The sequence below is a fragment of the Lepidochelys kempii genome, chromosome 2, assembly GCF_965140285.1.
Source record: "Lepidochelys kempii isolate rLepKem1 chromosome 2, rLepKem1.hap1, whole genome shotgun sequence".
Taxonomy (NCBI): Eukaryota; Metazoa; Chordata; order Testudines; family Cheloniidae; genus Lepidochelys; species Lepidochelys kempii.
In genome coordinates, this window is record NC_136381.1 from 138,547,873 (window position 1) to 138,574,588 (window position 26,716).

Consider the following 26,716-nt stretch of genomic DNA (forward strand, 5'->3'; position numbering starts at 1 on the left):
GTGACAGGGAGTGTGTTGTGTGTATGTTGGGAGAGAGAGAGTGGGTTTTTGGGGGGGCTGAGAGCATATCAGCATGCTGTCTTGTAAGTTCAGACAGCAGCAGACCCCCTTCCCCCCACCTCTCTCTCTCACACAGCATTCCACACTAATGGTTGCTTTGTCTTGGAGCAGATAAGCAGCTGGCTGTCAGAAACGGAGCTTTCAAAGGGCATATCCGTATTCCTGCAGTGATTCCAAAACAATGACAAGAGCGGCCACTTGACTTAAGGGGATTATGGGACCTTTCCGGAGGCTGATCAGAGCGCAGTAAAGCAATACCTCGTCCACACTGGTGCCGCGGCACTCCAGTGGGGGCACAGCAACCGTTATTCCACTTGCCATGGTGGAGTACCAACAGCGCTGTAGCCGTGGAGTCAGAGGGCTCTACGCGCCTTGCCAGCGTGGATGGGGAGTGAGCTAGTGCACCCGGGGCTCCTTTATTGCGCTGTAACTCGCAAGTGTAGCCAAGCCCTGAGTCACCCTAGCATTGTTTAGGCCAACTGCTGGTTACTTCCCCTCCCCATCAGGGTCCCACAGGCAAATCCAGCTACTGTAACTAGAAGTCCTCTTCCTCTGGCTGCCTGGCTTCCGCACTTTAGCTCCTTGTTTTTATAGCCCTGTAGTCAGCTGCTTTGTTGCCAACTAATCAGGCTGCATCTACGCTACCTGAATATGTGCCTTGGTTTCAGCAACAGGCAGCAACTCAACAGCTGCACTAGTGCCAAGCCATTAGTGTAGATACTAGTGACAAGTGCCATATAGGAACCTATAAAAGTTAAAAATCTCAAGTGTTCACCAGAGCCTGATAAAGAACACATTCAAAGTAGGCAGTGACTCAGCAGGAAGGAGATGCTTGGGCTCTGTCTGCACTAACATTTACACTGTTGCCATCACCAGCACAGCTGCCTCACTGATGCAATCGGTGCAGTACAGAAACTTATTTTGCTAGTATAGACACGGCCAGTTCCCTCTAACTCTGCAGGCTCATTTTCAGATCCTCCTCCTAAATGCTTTCTGGGATGAAGCAACCTTAGCGTTTTCCTGCTTTTTCAGCTGGTGGGTGCTTCATTATCTTCCTGCACAAGACAACATCCCATTAGCTACAGGGAAATGACTGTTAAGACTTCCAACCAGTTTTAAAACCTTTCCTATACAGGACACATACTCAATAAACCTGCCAAACAGTTGGTCAGTTTAAGGTGCATTTACAACTGGCAACAGCCCAGTAAGTTCTTGCACCAGACTTTAGCACTTCCAAAAATAATTGAGAGAGAAGTGAAATCAGTCAGTACTTAAATATGGCTGGAATGTGAAAAGCGAGGTAGGAAGTGGTAGAGCTGGGAAAAGGAAGAGGAACACAGGAGGGAAAACAGGGAGCTCATGGCCAGACATCCCTGAGGATGTGTCAGTCAGGCCAAGGATTTAGTTTGGACAGACAGAAGTGTAGCTGTTTGTCTTAAGAAGAGAGGTAATAACCCAATTTGCATGCCACACTGTTGCTTCAGTTTGTAATAAACCATCAATGCAGCCTCTCCCAGGTGAAGACAAACACTAAACCATCTGCAGTCATCTTCAGATACACTTAATGTGTTCAAGCTTAGCTTGCTTAAATATCTTACTACCAGAGCTGGTTCTAGGGTCAGATGAGCACAGCGATCACCCTGAGCACCAGCTTCCAGGGCGTGCGATATTGCTGTGTCGCTCAGTATGGGTGGGGGGGAGGCAGAGGGTTGCCCCACACTGATTGGCCAGCTATGTGGTTTTTTTTTTTTTGCTGCTCAGCCACTTGGGGGTGGGGGAGAGGGGAGCTCGTACTGAAAATTTCTTCCAGCCTGACTGTCGAAACTGTTAGGGCTGCTCCTGACTACCAACACTCTGAAGCCAGCCTGCATAAACCATTTTAAGATATCAAAATTTCATCCATCTAAAGCTGATGTGACCAGAGTTATTTCATCTGCTTCCCATGCTTTGCACTTGAAAGCCATGGTGGACACTGCTCCAGCATTAGTTCATTTGTTTTTTCTCTCATTTCTAACTCAGACTGAGTGGCAGTCACATTCCTGTTCTTCAAAACTCTGTGGTAACCTTTCTTTAAGGATCACTTATCTACGCACATCTAGTCTTAACCATTCCCAACGATCTTACTGTGACCAGGAAGCTCCTGCATGTTTTAATTAACTTGTCTTCTCAAACTTTTCCATTTGAGTCAATATGGATCTTTTTTCAGAGTAACAGCCGTGTTAGTCTGTATTCGCAAAAAGAAAAGGAGTACTTGTGGCACCTTAGAGACTAACCAATTTATTTGAGCATGAGCTTTCGTGAGCTACAGCTCACTCATCGGATCTTGTCTTCCCTACCCTTCCATTTGAAATCAAGCAGCCAACCTCCACTCCCATTTACCATTATATAGCATCCCTTTGACAAAAGCAATTTTTGAAGTTTGAAGTAATGTTAATGAGATAGTGAACATTTCGCTATCTTATTATTATTTTGACAGTGGAAGTGAGGAGCCACTGCCAAGTGACCAATCAGCTAGTAGACAACCACTGGTTCAGACTAGTCTGGAAACCTCTGCTTCAGGGTTTTTGAAAAGCTTTGTTCAACAAAAGCACTAACACTAATATGACAATTTGACCAACTGGTTACATTCAATACTTCACCTACTGTTGAGATAGTACCATGCCTTTGTAATCACATTTAGCATGTTATATAAAGTACAAGATTTGGAAATGAAAAACTACACTCCAATACACTCCAGCACAACAGAAATAGGGATATCGAACAAAAAGTGTTATCCGTTTATTTTAAGTGAAGATGATATGCAGAAAGTACCTGATAAGCGTAAGCAAGATGATCTTGACAGTATGCACCTATAAAAGGTTATTGGAGCCAGATAGTTTGCATAATCTCTGCACTTTTTGTTATTTAAAATGGAATTGAAATCACCCAATCTTTAAAATGTTAAATAGAGGCTAGTTACAAGTGCCACAGTAAAAAAACAAAAAAAACAAACAAACAAACTTAAATGACATGCTGTAGTGCAGCATAAGATCTGAGCCTACTGTCAGAGTCATGAGTGATATCTGAAGAACATGAATTCAGGAACCTCTGATTTGTGTTCTATTCCTGGGGTAGAACAGTACAAATCAGATCCCCACCACATTTGTGCCCGTCAGCTAACACCATATAGTATATTCACAGTGACAGCAACTAGAAGCGAAGGAAGAAACTCAGGTTAATGCTTTTCTCCTTTCACTTAACTTCAACCAACATTTTGACCCCATCTAATAAAAACTCTAGTTCTAGGTCAGAACTAGTTTGGAATAAAGAGCATCAAAAGCATGAGCTAAGAAAGGCAGCCACATACTCTGGAAACCTTATGTCATCCATTATGGGAGCAAGTTGCATGTTGGGAATTTGACTCCTAGCTCCCAGAGATCCCTGTCAACTCACTTCACCTCGTCAAGACTTAGGAAAAAGATTCCATCAGGCACTGTGCCAGATGGTGGCAAGTGGCACACTGGGATACCTACCTGTGGTGCATGTCACTTGCATCAATGCAAGCACTCCTGGTGAGCACACGCAGAGCTGACACAAGCAGCCAAATATGCACGCCTCTGAGTGATATACAAACTGCAGTGGGTGTACACAGATATAACTGGTGTTGATAGTGGTTTGTGGTGTAGACATGGTCTCAGAGTTTGACAGAAACAGCTACCTGTACCACACAAGAAGCCCAGTGTGGGCTCAATAAATACCATAGTAGAAAAGTGGCCATTCCACAGCAGACAGATCCTTCACAGAATCCTCAGAGAAGGCCGAGCTGCCCATTAATGTCGCTACCTTAAGATCCTGCTTTATAGCTAGGCTCACAGCCCAGTACAGAAAGCTCTGTATTAAATCTTATACTCCTACACTCAAAGTGTAGGGGCCCCACTAAAAATAATAAAAGTTGCTGACAACAGCATCAGGATAAGAACTCAAGTCACTCATCTGCATACCAATTCTCATAAGGCCCATGCAACAATTGTGTGTGAAAGTAGATTTGTTTTCTTCACTAGGCTTTACAAAAGCAAGTTTTACAAGGCTCTCTTCATTTCAGAATACTTTTAACTTAAGTGAAACTGAATCTATAGAAAGGGAAGACAGCACAAGCTGAAACACTGAGTACAAGTGATAACTCTCAATCCTATTCTCCAGCCTTTATTTAACAAGAAATCCCTGTATCTGACATTGTCATTTAGCATGAAGGAACTCTGCTTGAGGAGAAGTTCAACTTACCAGTTTGCAGCTGTAAGAACATTCGTTCTTGAGAGAAGAATACTGCATTCAAGTTTATTATCTTTTTTAGCGTGAGACAGAGGGGAAAAAAAAAGCTTTGCAGATCACATTCTAAAACAACAGTCTCATGTTAGATACGCTCAGCCATAGTCATCCTGTTATTAAAAAAAATTCTGCCTCATTCCTCCAAGTTTCCCTTCGGACAACACTTTGCAGTTTGTTTAACTTTGCTTTCTGTTAAATGGGGACATGAAATCCTAAAGACTTAATCACTCATTATATTGGGTGCTCCTAGTCAGTTTTCTGCTCCCACAGTGCGTTGAGAGGCAGCAATTTAACACGTTTAGTCAAAATTAGGTTTGTAAGGGAAAGTGATATTAGCATCTTCTTCAGCTGCAAAAAGCAGTGATATCAGCAGGGATGTAGTTTAAGTCGTTTTAAGTTGGGTTTTTCCTGTTAATGGCGAGGTGTGCACCACTATTTTTATTTTTAAATTCTTGTTAGACTTTGACCAAAAAAGCTGAAATAGCTCCCAGTTGATCACAAGTACTGTAAGCTGAGCTAACTCCAAGAGAGCTAACTGAACAACTTAATAGTGGCTATCCATTTAATTTTGCCCTGAAATTTAGTAATTTGAAAATTAAGGGCTTTATCTGCGATATGAACAGATGGCCTTGCATAGTTAAAAAAACAACTTTCAACTCCAGTGTGGGGAAACCTGATGGTAGTATTATCCTAATGCAGCAGGTCGGGAAATGGATAGCCAGTCTAGTTTTAGTCTTCCAGCTGAGAGAAAGAGAAAGTGAATCTAGAGGACTAAAAGTAATCTATTGTGTATTGGTTGCTTTTCTGAACAACCCATTTAAAACGGAAAGTTCAGGCCTCTGAAGTGGTATTGATAACATGAACAAATTCCTTACATTGTTTCTCTTCGCAATGGCCAAGTGAAGTATCTGCTTTAAGGGAGAAAACATAGTTCAGATAGTATGACACACTACTCCATGAAGAGGCCTGGATTGCAGTGCAAAGATCAATCATGGATGACTTGATTGGTGTATCCTGAGCAAATCACTTGAATCCCAGGCACTTCAATTCCCCGCATTTGAAAGAGTGATTTACTCTGTGTAAGATACTGTTATGTGCTATCTTCATCAGCACTAAGAATATATACCTTAACAGTGCTCAATAAATTGACGCCATCTTTCATTTTTTGGTGATCGTAATTCACAACAAAAAACCCACAGGCTTTTGAGGAGCTCTCCTCCTTTCAGGGACAGGCCTATAGTTCTACCAAGTAGACTTACAGAACCTGCCACTTCTGTTAGTTTTAATGTTTTCCTTTTTCTTTTTAAGGCAACCATTAATATTTCTTCCTCAGGGCTAGGCAGCAAGGAAACCTGCAGGATCGCTACCTTCTCTAGAGTACAGAATAAAAGAAATTTAAACATACTTTGCCTTACTGGACCAAAATATTTTTTAAGACACATAAAAACATAAGAAGAGCAGGTTTAGAACACACAAATAAACTTTCCCCATTATAATCAAACTGGGAAAAGTACACACAAAATCACTTCATGACACTCTTATTCAGATACCTTTAAGTTTAAACTTTCAGGCCTAAGACATTCAGAATTAAATTCAGAATTGCTAGGACTAATGTTGTTCAATCGTAATGAACAACAAGGTCACTTCTTACAGAGGGAAGAAATATTACTGCTTTGTAACCAAATCACACAGTCAAAGCTTTAAGTTTATACTGCTGATCAGTTATTAGTGCAAGCATAATTACACCAAAGTGACTTTTCTACCTGTAAGTTTTAGGCATTCTTTTTCTGTATGTTACGAGCACCAATTTGGCAAAGTCCAGTGGTAACCTGCTGGCTGCCTCTTTAAAAAACAAAAACAAAAACTGATAGCTTAACCAGATGGTCTTGTGTTCCCCATTTTGTCATTCCAAGATTCCACTGGTTCTTCTGAAGTATCGATATAGCTGTTATATCATGCCATTGGTTTAGACAAGTTGAAAAGCTGCCTGATTAACTTCTGTGGAAGCCAATCATGATTCTATTCTTATAGTTGGATGGTTCATTGAGCAGAATGATGCCTGTGGGGTCAGATGGAAATGTCACCTTCTCTTCCTGCCAAATGCCTGCCACGTACAGTCAGAAGGTGAAAGACACAATGTATAAATTCTAAACAAATCCTTATTTTTCTTTAAAGAGAAAACAGTTGAAATATTTATGTAATAGAGGGACACCTTTATTCATTACCATAAAGACTTAAGCCTACTGCTACAGAAGTCCATGGTGCTTCTGTCAAAAGAGAAAATAGCCCCTTGTCCTGAATAATTTATAACATACTTCCTGCATCCCAAGAAACAAAATGAAGGTAGGACTTGAAGTTATATCCAGGACAATAAATACTTCTGAGGGCATTCTGTGCCAAAAAAATTAAAATTCTGCGCATAATATTTTTAAATTCTTCAAGATTCTGGAAGTTTTATTTGTCAATAAATAAATGCAGAGGCTCCAGCATGACAGTGGGGAGCAAAGGCCACGAGCTGCATGAAGGTGAAAGATCACCCTGCAGTCCCCCTCACCCCCCAACCCCAGGACACGGACTCAGCAGTGAGGCTGCACCTGACCCTGACACAGCATAAGGCCTAGGCCTGCCCCCAGAAATACCCTGGAGCCCTAACCCTCTGTGCCAGGTGCACCAAGTGTGGGACAGGTAGGCTCAACCAGACAGGATCCAAGTGTGGACGGGATCAAGGTGTGGGGTGAGAGGATTCTGCGTAGGACAATCTGGGTGCAGGCAGCAGAGTTGGGGGGTGGGGGGAGAAACTCTAGATGGGAGGAGGATCTGGATGCACAGAGGCTTCTTATGGGGGGTTCCAGGTGAAGGCTGTTGAGGCTCAGCGGAGAGATCTGGGTGCAACTACTTGGTGGTCAGTGGCAATGGGGGTCTGGATGTGGGGGCTCAGGGTGGCAGAGGGTGAGGCATCAGGGTGGGAATTTGAGTGTAGGGAGCTCAGTGCAGGGTGGTCTGGGTGCAGGGGTGGGAGTCCAGAGGCAGAGGGTCTGGGTACAGGGGGACTCCAGATGCAGAGGGTTGAGATTCATTGGCGTGGGGTTCAGGTATGGGGGGCTAGGGGGGTTCTGGATGTACCAGGTGAGGCTTGGCAGGGGTGTCTGGGTATAGGAGGTCCAGATGCACAGGGGTTGGATGGATGGGGGAGCAGCTCCCATACATTGACCCCTCCCCCTACAGCTGAGGAGTGATGGGGGCAGGAAGCAGGGGAGGAGGCTGAGCTTCCTGCAGCTGGGGGAGGTTTCTGGGGATGGGTCTGACACAGCCCCAGCCACTCCTCACAGAGGAAGAGGAAGTCCCATCCTCTCCTACCTCAAACCCAGCCAGGACTAGCAGCTGATCCCGTTTCAGGGTAGGAGCCACTGGCTGGGATGCCCCCAAACCTGCAGTGATTTACCTCTCCACTGGCTACTCTGGGTGCCTGAAACATTGTACCTGCACTGCTAGGGAGTGGTGTGTGACTGTTCTTCCAGCTTCCCTGTCAGAAAGTAATTTTTCTGCAGGGAAGCAAAGAACTCAGTGCGGAACATGAATTCTGTGCACACGCAGTGGCACAGAATTCCACCAGAAGCAAATAAACTGAGTGAGGGAAGGCAGTCACGTCTTCCTCCCTCGGTGGTGCAGAACAGCAGAAGTGTCTCCGCTCCCTTCTGTGGAAGCAGTCATCACACTCTGGCTTTTAAGTAAATAAATTCAATTAGCCTATTACTTTAACTACAGTATGAGGTACCCCACAGTAGAAAGCAAATTACAATTTCTCCTGGCCTTGTGTCCTGGCTATCAACAAGGAAAACACACGCAGGTTTGGGTGCATTTGTGTGTTCCTGCTACACACTGCTGAAACATGTCATTTTCATGCAAGTCAGTTTTCTATACAATTAACTCTCCTATGAAGGATTTATTTTATTTCCCCAACATCAATTTTACCTGACCTTGATGTTCAAATGGACACCAACCCTAGCTTTGTGTTCAATAATTTCAATTACACAGCACCAGGCCATTCTTCTCAAATGTTTTATATTGTGCTGTACAAGTGATGTCATGTTAGTTTGTTGAAACTCAGTGGTTTGAATATCCATTATAGAGCATATTTCTAGTATGCCATTTTAATGTCTGACCATTCGTGATCATATTCAAATGCTTCATAAGCGTTAATGACTTCACATTCACAACACTTATGTGAGATGGAGTTTTCCCCATTTCACATAGAAAGAAAATGCAGGCCTCAGTTCAGCTCAACACAATCATATATTTCACTACATATTCCTTGTGTTTCCATGAAAGTATTGTCATTTATCATTTAGGTTACTTTTTTAAAAATATTCAAGTCCAAATGTGTATTACATTCCACTGACATTAAGCTACAAGACCATGTTTGTGTACAGCAGGTTTAGTATTCAAATACATCCAAAAAATTATCTTGAAAGAACATTAAGGTTTCAAAGGTTTAAAGCACTCAAGTTAGCCAACACCAACATTAAGGTTGCCTGTGTAACGTTATTTCACATACACCCCTACTACCTTTGTGCCTATGCATGATGTAGTCTTTCCTATGTGACCACGTAATTTTTTTTCCGCAGCCCTCCCCCCCACCACCACCACACACACACACACTTCCTTCAGAGCACAGACCAGACCTGCTCTAGAGATGAATCAGGGTTGTGTAGAGAAGGCAGTTATTTATAAAAAGAAAAGGAGTACTTGTGGCACCTTAGAGACTAACCAATTTATTAGAGCATAAGCTTTCGTGAGCTACAGCTCACTTCATCAGATGCATATCGTGGAGACTGCAGCAGACTTTACATATACACAGAGAATATGAAACAATACCTCCTCCCACCCCACTGTCCTGCTGGTAATAGCTTATCTAAAGTGATCATCAGGTGGGCCATTTCCAGCACAAATCCAGGTTTTCTCACCCTCCACCCCCCCCCCCACACACAAATTCACTCTCCTGCTGGTGATAGCCCATCCAAAGTGACAACTCTTTACACAATGTGCATGACAATCAAGTTGGGCTATTTCCTGCATAAATCCAGGTTTTCTCACATCCCCCCCACCCCCATACACACACAAACTCACTCTCCTGCTGGTAATAGCTCATCCAAACTGACCACTCTTCAAGTTTAAATCCAAGTTAAACCAGAACATCTGGGGGGGGGGGGGGGGGGGGTAGGGAAAAACAAGAGGAAACAGGCTACCTTGCATAATGACTTAGCCACTCCCAGTCTCTATTTAAGCCTAAATTAATAGTATCCAATTTGCAAATGAATTCCAATTCAGCAGTTTCTCGCTGGAGTCTGGATTTGAAGTTTTTTTGTTTTAAGATAGCGACCTTCATGTCTGTAATTGCGTGACCAGAGAGATTGAAGTGTTCTCCGACTGGTTTATGAATGTTATAATTCTTGACATCTGATTTGTGTCCATTTATTCTTTTACGTAGAGACTGTCCAGTTTGACCAATGTACATGGCAGAGGGGCATTGCTGGCACATGATGGCATATATCACATTGGTGGATGTGCAGGTGAACGAGCCTCTGATAGTGTGGCTGATGTTATTAGGCCCTGTGATGGTGTCCCCTGAATAGATATGTGGGCACAACTGGCAACGGGCTTTGGCAATGGGCAACGGCAATGGGCAACGGGCATACCACACAACAGAACCACTAACCCAGGAACTTATCCTTGCAACAAAGCCCGTTGCCAATTGTGTAAAAATAGAGGCGTACAAAACAAGTATTTCATCATGTAGACCCACAGTACCCTGACATGGTTTTATTAGCAGGGACCTTTACATCCACGCAGTCCTCTACCACTTGAGCTAACAAAGTCGTTGCAGGAGAAAGCTAACTTTCACTGACCTCCACTAGACAGGGATGAGCCACCTAGCCAACAGGTTAGCTACCTGTCGAACAATCAAAGTTTGCTAACACTCGGGAATAATGTGTTTAAGCCCAGGTTCTGTAGTAGAGTATGATTATGATTTACAGGTCAGAGACCCTTCTGCATCTCACCCCACTCCCATCTCCATCCCTTTCTGCTCTTATTCTTACCCACTGCAAATCCTGACCCTGGTCCCTCCTTTTTCCTCCCCATGCCCTTGTACCCTCCTCCTACTTCCCCACCTCATCATTTCACCCCTCTGTATTGCACTCACGCTGCTTCCTCCTCTTCACTGCTGGGGGGCTGGGGGAGCAGAAGCAACACAGAGCACCAGAGACTGCTCCTGGGGTATTACCTCTCAGTTCCTGTGTACAGTGCCATAGTGTCTCTGAGCTGCATTTGCAAGAGAGGTTCTGCTCAGCCCTTATAGCCCCAGCCTGGCGTATGCTCAGTGGAGATGGGAGGGACGGACACACACACACACAGGATTAATTTAGCTGGCAAACTCCAACTAGTCTAGAATATATGTAAAGATGAAAATTTTTAGAGGCTTATGGCTTGACCAAAAAAAAGAAAAGAAGCACCTCACCTAAAGGTACATCCCTGAAAAGAAACTCAGTATGGGCAAAATGTATTTTTCTTAAACCTCATTCCCTTTAAAGGCTGAACTATTTTAGCTGAATCATTCAAAATCAAATCAGCTTGAGGCAGAAAACTAGCATGGATTTTTTTTTTTGCCTCACTGTAACCCTTAGGGCTAAGTTATAAGCAAATAAAAAATGGGTCTTATAATGGAATGTACAGGCATCACTACTTGCATACTGCTTATAATGAAGAGCTTTAAATAGAACGTTTTACAGGCTAAACTGCACGTATACTCTTCTGTTTTCTATGACCCATGCAGGACGCCACTCGAACTTCAAATTGGAACTGGGAACCGTTGCTATATTTAGCAACAAAAGTAACATGCAAGGTTTGTTTGGGCAACACTGCAGGAGCACAGAAACCGTTTTCAAAAGCTTCCAGCAGACAGTCAAGAAAACAGAGCAAGATAACAGCATTCAGCCATGATGTAAGCTCTCTGAGGAGCAACAAATTAGACACTGGTCTTTAACATCAACTGCTCCATGATAAGCAACAGACACTCAATGCTATACAAGAAATCACAGAACAGGAAATCCCACCCTCCATCCCAAGACACTTATTGGCTAGAATTCTCAAAAACATTTAAGTTTCAAGCTATTTAAAAACTTGCCTCACATTTGTTTAAGCAAATATTTTCTTCTAGTCACTTTTAATGAACAAATTTCTAACAATTTCAGGACTGACTCCCCTCTCAGATGGTTTGCTCAATCTGTGAGGTTGTACTTAACTACTTCTCCAACTACAATAATCTTTCACTATAGGTGTGAACTGCCTAAAGCAAAAAAGCAAGTGACTTGAGATTTCAATCTGAAATTGCCCTTATATATGAAACAAACAAAGGGAATAAGCTGGTAAGTTTTCCTTTGTTTGAAGAGTGCCTTTAAGTGAAGTTTTGCTGTGCATTTAGTATATATCCATGTTGAAGATTTCCAGAATTACTGACAAATATCACTTTGTTGACAAAACATTATTTTCAAAAAGATCCCAGCCATATCAAGCAATTTTTTCTTCAGCAAGAGGAGCAGCCAGAATAGTAAAATGCGAAGAAAAGCTCTTCACTGGGAGCCAGTGACTGCAAGTCTACAATGATTTACTTTAACCTGGTTTGCTAGAAATCAGGCTGGAAAAATCTTAATTCTATTCTTGTTTCGCTGTCAGCTTCCAACTTTTAACAAAAAGTTGTGCAATGCTGCCTGTTACAAATGGAGAGGAAGTGTCCTTTTCAAAAGCATGCAGCATAACAAACTATCTTGGCTAGGATTAAACCGCTTCTTAACTAGTGCTTGCACATGCAGCAGATTCTCTTATGGTCCTTTCAATTTTACACTACTTCAACCTTAGTTTGTTTTCCCACCCCACCCTCAACTTAACCAAGGTGCCTGGATTGCTTCTGAACTGGTATATAAAGCAAGTCAGAGGACAAAACTCACACACACGGTTTCAGAGTAGCAGCCGTGTTAGTCTGTATTCGCAAAAAGAAAAGGAGTACTTGTGGCACTTAGAGACTAACAAATGTATTTGAGCATAAGCTTTTGTGAGCTACAGCTCACTTCATCGTGAAGCTCACGAAAGCTTATGCTCAAATACATTTGTTAGTCTCTAAGGTGCCACAAGTACTCCTTTTCTTTTTACACACACACACACACACACACACACACACACACACACACACGAGAGAGAGAGAGATAATTTACATATATAAAGAATCCCAGTAACATATGTAACACCCTCTTAATTTTGATCTCTACTTAACTTGGGAAAGAGCCAGTAGTAGGAGTCTTTACCAGCAGTTCTCAACCTGCAACCCAATTAGCACACACTGCAGCCCAGCTCAGCTGTGTACTAAAGGCCATGGGCTCATGGTTGGGGCTGCCGGCTGCTGCCCGGTGGGCTCAGACTGCTACCTGGCGGGATCCAGGTGCTGGCTGCCCCATCAACCCCACATGGTGGGGTCCAGGTCAGGGTCCCTGCTCCCCAGCTGGCTCTCCACCCAGAGAACCCTCCACAGAGTGGGGCCAGGAGCAGAACAAGCTGGGCATAGGGGTTTGTGTGGAAGTTTAGGTTGGAGGCACTGTGGTTCTCAACCTGTGGCCCAGGTAAACACTTTGTGGACCACATATGTAGCCCACAATGATAAATAGGTTGAGAACCACTGGTCTTTACTGACACCCTAAATAGGCTTCCAGATCTATTTTATTAATTTTTTTCTAGCCAGTCATCTACATTTCTTTTTTCCTCCAGGATACTCAAGCACAAATTATTAACTGTTCCCAGACACTTGCTCTTAGTGGAAGCTGAAGATGGAGTGTCCACAACTGAGTACTAATTTTTCTATGTGAGGCAATTTTCTGGATACATGGGTCAGGTTTGACTACTGTTACCCCTTTTTGACCTGAGTAATTAGCCAAAGTTTAGGGCCCTGCAGGCTGTTTCCTTTAGGAAGAGAATCCGATGCAAGTCATGTATTCAATCCAATCCTATTTACAGAGAAAGCAAGAAGTCCTATTTCCCTGAACACAGGAGGAATCTAACAGAAGAGGGGTTTTTGCTCAGCTCCTAACTTCTTTTAACCAACACAGTGCCTAGAGGCGCAGCTTTTACCGCAGACAGGCTACCAGTTCTTCCATGACTATGGTGCTTCATTTCCGCCAGTCAATGCCCTTGTCTCTGTGTTTGCTGTATCAGTCCTCAGGGAAATCCCTTGGGCCACATGGTTCAGCTTCTCCTCAAGCCTTGCCATATGCCTGCATTTTGGGTGGTACTCATTGTTTCAGTTACCTGGTTGTATAAAATATCTTAATGGGCTTTTTACATTTATCATGAATGAATTATGAATGCTACCCCATCCCCTAACTGAAACAAGGATTAACCCAACCCTTTACATAGTGACACAAAATAGAAGGGTTACTATCCAACCTGACCACACTGCCAGACTTCCTAGTGCCATCTTCAACCTAAACCATTTAAATATCATTTGACAGTTTCCTCTGTAATTTACATGATGGATCTTTACCTGATAAAGTGGTCTAATAGAAACTTGAGGGGGAATTAAATTTAAAAGGGCATAGAGGACGTTACCAAAAAATACAAGTTAGAAGTACAGTAAAAATTAGACTTGTAGCTTTCTCCTTTTCATTTTGTAAACTGATTCGACTTTTTACTGTTGTGAACACTTCCCTTCTTTCATCTGTGTAACTGCAGCACAACTTCTCAATGTGCCCAAGTGACTAAGAAGGATTAGCTATGATAAGGATTTAAGAATGCCCATACTGGGTCAGACCATCAATAGTCCACCTAGCCTAGCATCCTGTCTCTGATAGTGGCCAGTGCCACATACTTCTCGAAGTTGGTAACAGCTAATAATTTAGATCCCATCATTTTGTCTGTATGTATGCTTAGGATTCTTTTTTCCAAGGTGCATTACTTTGCACTTATCAACACTAAATTTCATCTGCCATTTGGTTGCCCCGTCACCCAATTTTGAGAGATCCCTTTATAACTCTTTGCAATTAGCTTTGGACTCAGCTAGTCTGCAAGTTTTGCCACCTCATTGTTTACCCTTTCTCCAGATAATTTCTGAATACGTTGAACAGATTCTTGGGGAACCTCTCTATTTACATCTCTCCATTGTGAAAACAGGTAATTTATTCCTACCCTTTGTTTTCTTTCCTTTAACCAGTTACCGATCCATGAGAGGACATTACCTCTTACTCCATGACTGCCTACTTTGCTTGAGAGTCTTTGGGAAGGGACCTTGTCAAAAGTTTTCTGAAAGTCTAAGTACACTATATCCACTAGATCACTTTGTCCACATGGTTTTTGACTCCCTCAAAGAATGCTAGTAGATTGGTGAGGCAAAATTTCCCCTTGTAAAAGTCATGTTGACTCTTCATCAGGTACGTAGATGAATATGATAAGTTGAGGATGATTTTGTTCTTTACTACAATTTCAACCAATTTGCCTGGTAATGAAGTTAGGCTTACTATCCTGTAATTGCTTAGATCGCCTCTGGCATAGAGACTGATTTAGGCAATAGGTTACATACATCCGATGAAGTGAGCTGTAGCTCACGAAAGTCTTATGCTCCAATAAATTTGTTAGTCTCTAAGGTACCACAAGTCCTCCTTTTCTTTATACCACAGTTAGTAGTTCTGCAATTTCATATTTGAGTTCCTTCAGAACTCTTGAGTGAATTACCATGTGGTCCTGGTGACTTACTGCTGTTTGATTTATCAATTTGTTCCAAAACCTTCTCCATCTCCTGAGGATAGTTCCTCAGATTTATCACCTAAAAAGAATAGCTTTGGTGTGGGGGATCTTCTGATCAGCTGACAATCCACCACTGGAAAAAGCTTACAAAGTGAAAGAATTCGTTTATTGTTGATTGAAAGATTCAAACCAAGTTCTGATATCTTCCTCAAAAAGGCACGAAGAGCACAAAAACCTTACAGGCTACAAAAGTCTTTGACTATCAAGCATCCTGGCTTTTTATAAATCATCAACCACAGAAAGCACATTCAGTCTTATGTTTGTATAGTGCAAAGTGTAATGGGGCCCTATACCTGATGGGAGTTTCTGGTGCCATCATAATGTTGACCTTCGTAGCATGACTCATGGGCCACCTTTTGAATGGGCAACTGAAAAGTGGGACCTAATATGCATTACTTTTGAAGGATGACTCTGGTTTTCCTGGAGGTTTAGTGATGTTAGGTTTTAGACTATCTAAGGTGCACTGAACAGCAGGTATGCCTGTTTTTATAGATTTAAGAATAATAAATGAAAGTACTTAAATTTCATGTCTCTGATGTCACACTTTTGATTAGCAAGCAGAGATCTCAAAATCCAGCTACATTTTACAGTCTGAAGAAATGGAATCATCCTTCCATAAACAAGGTTCTACATCCCAACATGTTCAGCACTTATGTTTCCTAAGCATTTATTCATTATTTATTATGGAGATGGTTAAGACATAATGCTACCTTCTACAGGAACTATATTTGAAGCCCAGTGTAACTTCAGACAGACAGCACTACGTACTAGATAACTTAGTACTTCTTTTCTCTAATAACCATGCATACTTCTATTCTGCATTTTTCACTGACTCACATCTTGGTACAATTTATCGTATTGGGTTTTATAAATCTCTTGAAAGTTGGGTCCCTAACTACCAATAGTGTCACCTCATTTTATTCTGAGTGTCAGCATTTGCTTAGGCACCGGAACAAATTCCAGATTCCAATGTGATGGCTATTTTCCCTTTCTGTGAAGGAAGGATTTTGCTCCAGCTGGTCAGAACTGAAGTTAATTTATATTAATCATGTTTATTTTTGTAGTTTATAAGGACCAAGTCACTTTTTGGCAGAAGTCAAGGCTTGTGGATGTGAAGGCATCTTTAATTTAGCACATGCATTGAAAGGGCGGTCTTAAAGATGCAGAGTTTAGGTTCCTTCATTAGGTTTTACATTGACTTTATCTAGGTTTGTTTTTTGTTTGTTTTACTTTTTTTAAGATTTATACTGTTGTGCTTGAGACATAATTAAGTCTAAAAAGCATTTTAGCACTTGCCCCTGGTGAATGAGTCATTAGCCCTGGTGTTGGTCTCCCATTTGCCATCAGCTTCTACAAAACCTAAAGTCAACATTACTTTTGTAGTCCTTATGGTTGCCAGAGAGTTCTTGTGAAGCCAAGTGTAAATTAGCATAGGTTCGCAAAAAGAAAAGGAGTACTTGTGGCACCTTAGAGACTAACCAATTTATTTGAGCATGAGCTTTCGTGAGCTACAGCTCACGAAAATTGGTTAGTCTCTAAGGTGCCACAAGTATTCTTTTTGCGAATACAGACTAACACGGCTGTTCCTCTGAAACTTAGCATAGGTTATTTCACTCAGTCTGTGGTCAACTCCCGTGCCTCTATATCGGCTCCAGTTTTTTCAAACATTAGCAGAAGAAAACAAGATTGTTCACTACCACTCCTGTTAGTAGCACCCAAAGTAAGCTAATTTCTTATCATCCTAGTGCTGATAATTAACAATTCTAACAGCCAACGTTATTAAACCCTTTCAGTCTAATATTTGTTTCTTTTTAGTAGCTTACGATGAATAAACTGTTTCAAATCTATGTGTATGAAGCTTTTGCTTAACAGAATATACATCTTTATTCAAATTGGTGTAACAAATCCTCTTTTGGATTTTCTGTGTATTTACTCTGACTCCATGCTTAACACACCAAAACAGTTAACCTGACCCCTGCATAGATTTACAAGAGTTATCAGAGCACTTGGTTGAAATATGGGAGTACACTAAAATACGTCCTCCCGAACACCTAACAAGGGGTGCCAATAAGTACTTTTACAGTGCTGAACAGAACGCCTATTAGCTTCAAAACAATCTCATCTTTCTTCCTCGCTATTCCATTGCCTCACACTGTATAACATGCCTTCAGAACAATTAAATAAGACTGGAAGGACATTTTTCCTTGGCCCACATGAAGATTGTTACTTTACTATTTGTCACTGCAGTAAATGGGTGTAAATGTATTCAAGCCCCCGTTGTAACATACCCTTTAACAAAGTACTTTATTACAGTATTTCGGACATGAAGTGTGAAGCAAGAAGTCCTAATTTTAACAGGCCTGTTTAGTGCAGTAAGTGAGTGACAATTCAGTGTTTATTATGCCATCATTTAATAGCTGGTGCTCCTCCTCCGTTCAAGTGGCTGTAGCTCTCACAGGACAGCAAGAAGCAACATCATCAGAAGTGGCAGAGAACTCAGCTCTGCAAGCATCTATGCAGTTTGGGAAAGCTCCTGCCTACCAAAAACCCTGAAAGATGTGTGTTCAGAAAAGGGCATAAGCTTTAGAAAGCAAGCTACAAATCAAAAACTGAGAGATCTGTTAATGACCAGCGATAGAAGGCAGGAGCACAGCCCTTACCGGATACTACAGAAGCAGCAGAAGCAATGAAACTGCAAGCCCTGAGAGACAGCCTGCAGTTTATGAACAAAAACTGGCAGTTAAAAAAAACCTTCAAGTCCTGCAGGGATGCAGACAGCAGCCATCCACTTCTGCTCCCTTCAAACTCATGGTTTGCTCCCTTGCTTCACTCCTCACCCAACTAGCCAGCTTCTCTTCCGCTCATATCCTACAATGGCAGGCAAGTTGAAGAGCTGGAATTTAAGAGATGGTCATTTCTATCAAATTACATGGCACAAACACGGTTTGTTGCTTCTTGGCAAAAGAGTGTATTGTGACTATTTGTATGGCCATAATTCTTGATTTAAGTCCTTGCACTTGCACTTCTTAAGTCAGGGCAGCTCATCTGAAGGCTAGTTTAGATCAGGGTTTCTCAACCTGTGGGTCAGGATATGTTTCAAATGGTTGTGCGGCAGCTCCCATCCCACAGGGCTGGCTGGGCTCGCCTCCTTGCTCTCAGCACTGCAGCCTCTGGGGTCCCAGTGCTGCTCAGGTCTGGCCCAGCCATCATGACGATGGAGTCTGGGTACGACAAATCTGAGCGAGTGGCACTGCATCCCGATGAGCCAGGTCACAATTCCACTCTCACAAATTTGGTCCAGCCAGAGGGGTGGGGCCAAACCTGAGAGGCACTGCAACTCTGCAAGTTGCGACACTCAGATCAGAGAGCCAAGCCCAGCCAGCCCCACAGCACAGAAGCTGCCACTGTGGGGTGAGTGCTGGGCAGGACCCAACCCCCCTCAGGGGACAGGACCCGACTGAAACCACCCCAGGGCCTCTACCCCCAGACTATTTATTCAGTCATGACAGACAAAAGACATTTACAAATGGGTCCTAAGCCCGAAAAGGTTGAGAACCACTGGTCTAGACCAGTGGTCTCCAAAGTGGGGTGCGCACAAGACCATCCGTGGGGGTGCGTGGCAGGAGAAGCACTCCTGGACCTTTGATTCTTTGGCAGCACGCCAGTGGCAGCTTGGCTCTCCCTGCTCCGTCTTCAGTGGCACGCCGGCGGCAGTTTTTTTTTGTTTTTTGGGGATTTTTTGCTTCCCCAGAGCTGGCCCTGGGGGTGCGCGATTTAAAAAGTTTGGAGACCCCTGGTCTAGACTTTGTTAATACAGATATGCCAGCAAGGCCCCCTAGTGGAGACTCTGCATATACCAGCAAAAGAAGTTCTCTAGCTGGTGTAATTAATCCACTTTGCCCAATGACCAACTGTGCCAATGAAAGGACTCTTGTTAGTGTAAGCTGTGTCAACATGGGGATTTTGCCAGCACAGCTGTATGTGAGGAGCATCAGATTTTTTTCCCCCACATCTCTGACAAAGCTATGCTGGCAAAACTGTAGTATAGACCTGCCCTGATATTTTACTGCACCAGAGAATTAAAAATGCCCAGTCCTAGTGTAAATCTAGAAGTACTTACGTTTGTTTTTTGCTGTTAAGATTTGCCCCCACCCCGCCCCACTAAGTGATTAGTTTCCCACAACAGCAGCATACTTCCTGAACTAGAGTGATTCAGCTTTGCAGATGCTCACGCATACTACTTTGCCAGCAACCTACTTTTGTCTTTTCCTGTGTCGTTAGAAATAATGTAAGTTGAATAGTATCAAATCCCTCCCCAGGCTAATGGATATTAGTTGATATTATTGTAGAAGAGAGAGTTCGCTATTTAAAAAAAAAATCTCCGTGGACACTTAATAACAGACTTTAAAAAGTAGCAATTCTTCAACAAAAAAAAAACTTCAAAAACAGACTTCAATGAGAAACTGCAGAACTGGAATTAATTTGCAAAATGGACACCATCAAATTAGGACTGAATAAAACTGGGACTGGCTGAGTCACTACAAAAAGTAATTTTCCCTCCATTGTTACTCACACCTTCTTGCCAACCGTAGGGAACGGGCAACATCCACCTTGATTGAATTGGCCTCGTTAGCACTAACCCCCCACTTGGTAAGGCAACTCCCATCTTTTCATGTGCTGTACACACTGCTTTTTGTTATTTTTCACTCCATTCATCTGAGGAAGTGGGTTTTAGCCCATAAAAGCTTATGCCCAAATAAATTTGTTAGTCTCTACGGTGCTACAAGGACTCCTCGTTGTTTTCGTTCATACAGACTAACACAGTTACCACTCTGAAACCTTTCACTATTTAAATAACTAGTAAGCCACAGTTTACTAGATCTATTTAAGATTGAAGTTTGAAAGTACCATAATAACAAAAAAATGTACACTTGAATTATTTTACCTACTACACAATTTTTCCCCCATTGTACATGTTTTCCCCTTTTCCCCACATGTAATCTGAGAGAAAACACCTTAAATTTATTTTCATCGCGGTCTTGGAAAGCTTCTAGAAACACCATCCACATATACACTTACCAGAAACATAATAAAGCAGAACAATTTAATATGTTTCTACATGATATTTCTGGTAAACTACAAATAATTATTTCAGAAGGAATGAAAGTGGCATCCTTTTGGTAGTCATGACTCTTGAGATACTTAGGAATGCAAAATCCATTTTCTCTCCCAGACAGATTTTAATGGGCTCTTTACAGTATTGAAATTAAGTCACATCCTGATTTCAAACCTGGACAGCTCAACTAATCAGTTGGTAGGCAGCTTCTTTTAAAGTCAGTGAGTCAATCCATTCAAATCACAATGTTTTTATACACAATTTCTCTCTTTATTGGGCCAGTGTATGGCAAGGGCAGTATCTTATCTTTATAGATTACTAAGAGTGTTGTTGCAGGTTCTTATTTTAGTGTGTTGCTCCCAAGCCTCTTGAAGAGAAGCTGATGCAACTTGGTACTTCTTGAGCTAAGCACACCTATGTTCACATTTGTCAAAAAAACATTTTCAGTCTTCCAATTTTCCACATGCTGGCTGAGCGAGACTGACATTCCCAATACCTACTATTTATATGCACCAGCATGGTGACTTACTATTCTGAAATCACAGGCACACCATTTGTCCATTCATTCCAGACAGACTAAAATGCTAGTTGATGTTTGCTATCTAATATAAAGTGCATCCGTTTCTTAAAACAAAATTAACTTCAAGCTTTATTTTTGCACTTTCCTGGACTCTTGTCTCGCACACAAAAAGAAAGCATAGAGTCAATTACAGTAAAACTCTTAAATGAATTAAAAAGTACCACAGAATCTCTATGGACAGAAATTCTATACATGAATAAAAAGTGTTTAGCAGTAAGAATATACTTACACTACTGACCAGGATGGTGACAATGACTGTGAAATGCTCCAAGAGACTAGATTTCAGAGTAGCAGCCGTGTTAGTGTGTATCCGCAAAAAGAGCAGGAGTACTTGTGGCACCTTAGAGGCTTAGTCTCGAAGGTGCCACAAATACTCCTGTTCTTTTGGAGAGACTACAAAAACAGAAAACTCTAATAATGGAGGATTTCAGCTATCCCCATATTGACTGTGAACACGTCATCATGGAATGCAGAGATAAAATTTCTAGATACCATTAATGACTGCTTCCTGGAGCAGTTAGTCCTGTAACCCACAAGGGGAAAGCAATTTTTGTTTAGTTTTAAGTGACACACGGGATCTGCTCCAAGCGGTGAATATAGCTGAACCGCTTTGTAACAGCGACTGTAATGTAATTAAATTTTAAATCCTTGTGGGGGGGAAATACCAAAGAAACTCACCACAGTAACATTAAACTTCAAAGGAACTACACAAAAATGGAGAGGCTAGTTAAATGGAAGTTAAAATAAGTCACAAGAGTGAAATGGCTCAAAGGGTCATGGAAACTTTTAAAAAATACCATAATAGAGGCTCAAACTATAAGTAAGAGAAGCAAAAAATGCCACCATGCCTAAACAGAGTAGCAAAAAGACATCCTTTAAAAATTGGAAGTCAAATCCTACTGAGGAAAATAGAAAGAAACATACTCTGGCAAATCAAGGGTAAAAGTATAATTAGGCAGGCCACAAAAGAATTGTAAGAGCAACTAGCAAAAGACAAAAACTAATGGCAAAAAATTATTTAAATACATCAGAAGCGGGAAGCCTGATGATTGTCCAGTGGCCCCACTGATTATTTGAGGTCCCAAAGAAACACTCAAAGACAACAAGGCCGTTGCAGAAAATCTAAATGGATTCTTTTTATTCGTCTTCACTGCAGAGGTTGTGAGGAAGATTCCCACACCTGAGCTATTATTTTAGGTGACAAATCTGATGAACTATCCCAAATGGAGCTGTCGATAAATTTATTGGTTTGTTCCAAAACCACCTCTAAGAGTAATAAGTCACCAGGACCAGATGTTATTTACCCAAGAGTTCTGAAGGAACTCAAACACGAAATAACAGAATTACTAAACCTATGGTATGTAACCTATTGCTTCAATCAGCCTCTGTACCTGATAACTGGATGATAGTTAATGTGACACTGATTTTTAAAGAAGGCTCAAGGAGGTGACCCTGGCAATTACAGGCCAGTAAGCCTAATTTCAGTACCAGGAATATTAGTTGAAACCATAATAAACAATAGAATTGTCAGACACATAGATGAACACAATACATTGGGGAAGAGTCAACACAGCCATTGTAAAGGGGAATTATGCCTCATCAATCTATTGGAATTCTTTGAGGGAGTCAACAAATGTGTGGACAAAGATGAGCCAGTGGATATAGTATACTTGGACTTTCAGAAAGCCTTTGATAAGGGCCCTCTCCAAAGACTCTTAAGCAAACTAAGCAGTCATGGGAGAAGAAGGAAAGTCCTTTCACAGATGAGTAACTGGAATAGGAAACAAAGGGTAGGAACGAATTATCAGTTTTCACAGTGGACAGAAATAAATAGCTGGTCCCAGCACAGATCCTTGGGGGATCCCATGCTTTTCAACATATTCATAAATGATCTGGAAAAAGGGGGAAACAACGGAGGTGATAAAGTTTGCAGACTATACAAAAATTACTCAAGATAGTTCAGTCTAAAGCTGATTCTAAAAAAAGAGTAGAAAAGGATCTCACAAAACTGGGTGACTGGGCAAAAAAATAGCAGATGAAACTCAATGTTGATAAATGCGAAGTAATGCACGTTGGAAAACAATCCCAACTACACATACAAAATGATGTGTAAATCAACTGCTAACATTCAAGAAAGATCTTGGAGTCATGGTGGTTAGTTCTCTAAAAAACATCTGCTCAATGTGCACTAGCATTCAAAAAAAAGAGAACAGAATGTTAGGATCCATTAGGAAAGGGACAGATAAAACAACAAAAAAAATATAATGTCACTATATAAATCCTTGGTACGTCCATATCTTGAATATTGTATGTGGCTTTAGTCATCATATCTCAAAGACGCATTAGAATTAGAAAAGGCATAGAGAAGGGCAACAAAAATTATTAGGGGTATGGAACAGTTTTCATATGAAGAGAGATTTTAAAAAACCAAACTATTCAGCTGGGAAAATAGACGACCAAGGAGAATATGGTTGAGGTGTAGAAAACATTGTGGAGAAAGTGGATAAGGAAACATTATTCATCCCTTCGCATAATACACAAACCAGATATCATCCAATGAAATTAATAGGCAGCAGGTTTAAAACAAATAAAAGGAAGTACTTCTTCACACAGTGCACAGTCAACCTGCAGAACTCACGGCCAGGGAATGTAGTGAAGACCAAAAGTATAATTGGGTTCAAAACAAGAATTAGATAAGTTCATGGAGGATAGGTCCATCAATGGCTATTTGCCAAGATGGTCAGAGATGCAACCCCATGCTCTGGGTGTCTCTAAACCTCTGACTGCCAGAATCTGGGATTGGACGACAGGGAATGGATCACTCAATGAATTGCCCTGTTCTCTTCGCTCCTGCTGAAGTATGTGCCATTGACCATTGTTAGAAAACAGGACACTAGGCTGGATGGACCATTGGTCTGACCCAATATGGCCATTCTTATGTTCTTACATCAAGCAACCACTTTGTTTTGAAAAGGCTTGTGTGACCTAAAGATGCTCCAGGCAATACTTGCACATAACAGCCACCTGACATCCCAGACAGCCTGCAGGATCCAACTGAAAGAAGGCCCCACTGAAGTAGCTACTACTGTATTGTGAGGTCAGGCAGAATTTTTCTCTTTAAAAGATTGACAAAGGATTCCTAGGCTTGATTTTGTCTGTTTGTTTTTGGTCTGTCATGCCAAGTAGTCCATGCAACCAAATGCACAATGAAAGTTTACTATATCTTTCGAGCCCCATATTTCCTTTGCAGCCTTACAGTAAGTCTACGCTGCCACAAAAAACCCACAGCACCAAGTCTCAGAGCCTGGCTCAGCTGACTCGGGCAGCTCAGCCTGCGGGGCTAAAAATTGCCGTATAGACATTTTGGGTCAGGCTGAAGCCCAGGCTCCAAGACACTCTGATGCACTGTGTTGAAAGCCCAAGCACAGGCACATCTCCAGCATTGAAAGGGGTGCCCAGATAGACTGAACAGGGCTAACGGTGCACTTCACCCCTGAACTCTAGCAGCAGAAAATAGGGTATGCCTTCTCAGATGGTTTTGTCAAGTGCTGACCTAGCTGAAGTGGGTGAGTTCAAGAAAGGAAATAATTTAAAAGTTATCACTTTCTTTTTCATGTTGAACTGTACATATTAGTACTGAATGGTCTCAGCTACTCAGAACAAAAGATTATTGGCACAATTGTACAAATATTGTAAGCTACCTTTCGGCTGAAACAAGTACATAGCAGGCAAATCCACGTCCGTAGATTCACTCTTGTCCTCAAAACTCTATGTCCATAAATATTATGGATGTCTCAACATCCCTTTCACTTTGTTATCAGTCTTTTCTTCAGGTGGAAGCAGAATTCTCACTAGTCATTGAACAGTTGTGACTAGGAAGTTCTCACCATTAGCTTAGAACAACCTGGACAAACACCTTCATCTTCATAGTGGTTAGCCCTGTATGTAGTTATTATCTTTTAAACAGTAGACGTTAGATAGATAGCTACAGGATGCATTAAGTAGACCAGTGGCTCTCAACCTGTCCTGACTACTGTACCTCTTTCAGGAGTCTGATTTGTCTTGAGTACCCCCAAGTTTCACCTCACTTAAAAATTATTTGCCTACAAAATCAGACATAAGAATACAAAAAAGTGTCTCAGCACACTATTATTGAAAAATTGCGTATTTTCTCATTTTACCATGTAATTATAAAATAAATCAATTGGAATAAAAGTACTGTACTTACATTTCTGTGTATAGTATATAGAGCAGTATAAACAAGCCATTGTCGGTATAACATTTGAGTTTGTATTGACTTTACTAGTGCTTTTTATGTAGCCTGTTGTAAAGCAAGGAAAATATCTAGATGAGTTGATGTACCCCCTGAAAGATCTCTGCATATCCCCAGGGATACATGTACCCCTGGTTGAGAACCACTGATGAAGACAACCAAAGAGTATTAGCGGTTTAGAGTAGGGCCCACTATTATCCTTATTACGCTATTTTGATTAACTTTACCTACTTCGTTAGGCTTCTTGGGGAATAATTAAATGTCACTTGTATCACTTCTTCAATCCATCATATAGCCTAATAATTCATCTATTGCTCTGGACAATTATAACTAAAGTACTCAGTGATATGTACCAATTTCTTGACATCCTTAGCCCAAAGGTTTTTCAGAAACAGAGTTCAGCATCCTGGACATTCACCTAAAGCCTTGATTGTTCAATGAGCACAAGAGCTTACTTTTACTGATGTAGTCCTATTTCAAACACTATTAAAAATTAAATGCAAAATGGCCTAAGAAGTTAACCACAGGTGGAAGCTCTTTATCAGGAATTGATTTATCTTAGCTCTTTTGAAAAAAAAAAAAATCCACTGCACATCTCAGTTTCTATCACTGACTTAATATTTAATAAAAGGGGTCAATGCTCACCAACTTAGTAAAGTTATGCATGTCACTTCCAGTATCACATATCACTGCATAGATCCACACAACTTTAGCAGCAGTTAAGCAAACAGGACTACTTTATCATGATTCTTTTACCCCCACATAATTCAAACACTAATCTCCTATTGCTCAGAATTTTATTCCATCAGCTTACATGTAAACCCAACTTGTGTTGCAGTGCTCTGATTTTTATTAATGGTTGGATACTTGTAATTCCACGTAAGTTCCAGAAGTTTAATGGTTGGTTAGCTCCCCCATTATAACTTTGTCTTAAAAGCTTATCCAGTGGTATTCAAATCCTTTTTCTAATTATGATTGAGACAGAATGTAAGGGTAAAGAACATGGTCTGGTCTACACTAAAATGTTAGGTTGACCCATCTACATCACTTAGGGGTATGAAAAATCCACACCCGACTGGCACTGTTAAACTGACCTAATCTCTGTCGATCTTGCGACTGCTTCTCAGGGATTGGCAGTGTCTACACTGAAGCGCTACAGGGCTCTGCCATCGCATAGGTGCAGCGTTGCAGCTGTGCCGCTGTAGCGTTTTTAGCGTAGATAAGTCCTATGTTCTCTGTTCATGCGTTTAAGGAGAGACTTGACAAGCTTTTTGCATTTTAATTCTTTAGTGTTCAATTTTTGAAAGTGAAGCTAACAACAGGCTCCTTCCTCATCTCAACAACAACAATTTAAATAAGAGCCTTAAACCAACATATGCTGTTTCCAGCAAGTCTTGCTGCGGTGTATTGGTTGACAAGTTCCAATGCAAAATGCAGGAGTTGTAGCTACCAAAGTTCTTTAGATTAACATCTGTCACAGAAATATTTCAGTCTTTGCCTCAACTCGCTTCCTTTTCCACTTACGGCTTAAGTACATTTT

General features: G+C 41.5%; 1 protein-coding gene across 7 annotated transcripts in view; it reads right to left on the reverse strand.

Annotated features, from left to right (window-relative positions):
* The window catches only part of TRIO (trio Rho guanine nucleotide exchange factor), a 403,258-nt gene that overhangs the window by 369,692 nt on the left and 6,850 nt on the right, over positions 1 to 26,716 (reverse strand). Inside the window, exon 2 of one of the 7 annotated variants that reach the window (XM_073332317.2) lies at positions 17,959 to 18,100. The exons of the other annotated variants lie outside the window; for them this stretch is intronic. Within the exon in view, the coding sequence (XP_073188418.1) occupies positions 17,959 to 17,992 (34 nt within the window). The 5' untranslated portion in view covers positions 17,993 to 18,100. The remainder of the gene's footprint in view (positions 1 to 17,958; positions 18,101 to 26,716) is intronic. 7 annotated transcript variants of the gene reach the window in all.